Here is a 2,101-nt window from a genome sequence, read left to right as displayed (position 1 = left end):
ATTGTATTATAAAAGTCAATTTTTATAAGTTCTTAGAATTTTTCATGGGAGGGAACAGTACATTTCTGGATGTATGTATTTATAAAACAAATACCTGTAAAACTTTTTAAATTTTCATTGGAGGTTTGGAAAAATCCACTTTCCACTCTTGATGGATAGAAACTTTGATTTTCTTTCTAAAGATATGACTAATGGATAATCTCTAAGCATTGAATATTGATATAGAAAACACATGCTTCAAGCATTTTTATTACTATCTTTAATGGAGAAAGTTACTTTGAGCATATTTTTCATTGCCTTCAGAACATCTTTATTCCTAAAACTGTAGATGATAGGGTTCAGTGTGGGTGTGAGGATGGTATAGAATATTGCCAAATATTTGTCCTGGCCCGGAGCGTGGTATGATTTGGGTCTCATGTGTGTGAAAATAAATGGCCCATAGTCCATTGTGACCACAATCATGTGGAAGGAACAGGTAGAAAATGACTTTTTCCGTGCTTCTGATGATTTCATTTGAAGAACAGTAAGGAGAATTTGGACATAAGAAGCAAGGATTAGGGAGGAAGGGACAAGGAGAAAAATTAAGCCACTTACATAAACTCCTCGTTCATAGAGTGTTGTGTCCACACAGGACAACTTCAACATGGCAGGGACTTCACAGAAAAAGTGATCAATGGCTCTTGGGCCACAGAAGGGAAACTGGAGTGCATAAGCTGTGTGGACTATGAAGTTGACGGTCCCAACAATCCAGGACCCTCTAGCCATGAGAATGCGGACATAGTCATTCATAAGAATGGGATAGTGTGGTGGGTGACAGATGGCTACATAGTGATCATAAGACATTGCCGCCAGGAGAAGGCACTCACCACCCAGGAGGGTGAGGGATAGAAATATCTGGAAGCCACAACCTGCGAATGAAATAGTTCTGCTGCCTGACAGAAAGTCAGTGACCATTTTGGGAACAATGTTGGAAATATGCAAGATGTCCATGAAAGACAGATGGCTGAGCAAGAAATACATTGGAGTATGGAGTCTTGAGTCCCTGAGGATAAGGAGGATCATGATTGTGTTTTCTGTTATAGTCATAATAAAAATGATGAATATAAAGGACATGAAAACTAGACTTGATTGAGAAGAAGAAAAGAGTCCTAAAAGAATGAAATCACTGGTGAAACTGTGATTCTCATGCCCCATGATGAACTCCACTCTTTTCCTAAAATAGAAAAAAATAGAGCTAAAATGCAGTGGCGTAAATCTCAAACTCATTTACATTTAGAAGCATAATAAAATGAGAGCGATGCATATTTTGCAGTTCAAGTCAACAGACTCTCAACCAGCTTTGGAAGTGGGCTTGGTTTACAACATGGCCATTTATTTGTTTGAATCAACTGATGATATGGGTCTATTGAGAAAGCTGTTAGCTCCATGGATGTAGTCTTAATTCCGTATTCTTAAATGCAGTTCAATCTTTTGTCAAATGTCACTTTTTAAATGAGACCTACCCTGAACACTGTACTTAAAATCTCAGTAACCCCCGACTTGCCTATTTCTCCTTACTGTGCTGTCCTTTGATGTATTTTGCAAATCACTTTTCATCTTTTACATATTCAATAAACTTATGAACTAAATTTATTTTTTATAGTCATTCTAACTCATCAGAACTTAAACTTCCCAATGTGAAATCGTTGTTTTGCCCTCTGTATAAACTGAATGGCTACACAATGCCTGGTATATAGTAGTTGCTCAATAATATCCTTTAAATACCTGAATAAATGAATAGCATATGGAACTCAATTTTCTGTCTCATTTTTTATTTGGATAAAGCTTAAAGAAAATGAAATGTGATGTATTATTTATACATCTTTCTAAAATAATAAGTAATGATATACTATAAAAACTAGCTTAATCTGTATTTATAATTTAATCTGTAATTTGTAAATATCAGCATTTAAATGTAAAAACTGAAAATTTTATTCAGTTAAAATAAGAATATATTTTAATTGGGCCAGTTTTATTAACTCCTCAATGTTGAATTATATTTCATTAATTCTTTATATAGAGAATCATATTGTTTCCTAAATAATGAAATTGTTTAGATGTG

General features: G+C 34.5%; 1 protein-coding gene across 1 annotated transcript; it reads right to left on the bottom strand.

The window, feature by feature from the left end:
• Window positions 1–282: 282 nt before the first annotated feature.
• Window positions 283–1,210, bottom strand: LOC123323993 (olfactory receptor 2AJ1-like; the record flags this gene model as incomplete). Its single annotated transcript, XM_044912522.1, has 1 exon — window positions 283–1,210. A coding segment is annotated over exon 1 (912 nt), but the record flags the coding sequence as incomplete, so codon positions are not given.
• Window positions 1,211–2,101: the final 891 nt, after the last annotated feature.

Source organism: Neomonachus schauinslandi, unplaced genomic scaffold, assembly GCF_002201575.2.
Source record: "Neomonachus schauinslandi unplaced genomic scaffold, ASM220157v2 HiC_scaffold_4963, whole genome shotgun sequence".
Classification (NCBI taxonomy): domain Eukaryota; kingdom Metazoa; phylum Chordata; class Mammalia; order Carnivora; family Phocidae; genus Neomonachus; species Neomonachus schauinslandi.
This window is presented reverse-complemented; position numbering and strand designations above follow the sequence as displayed.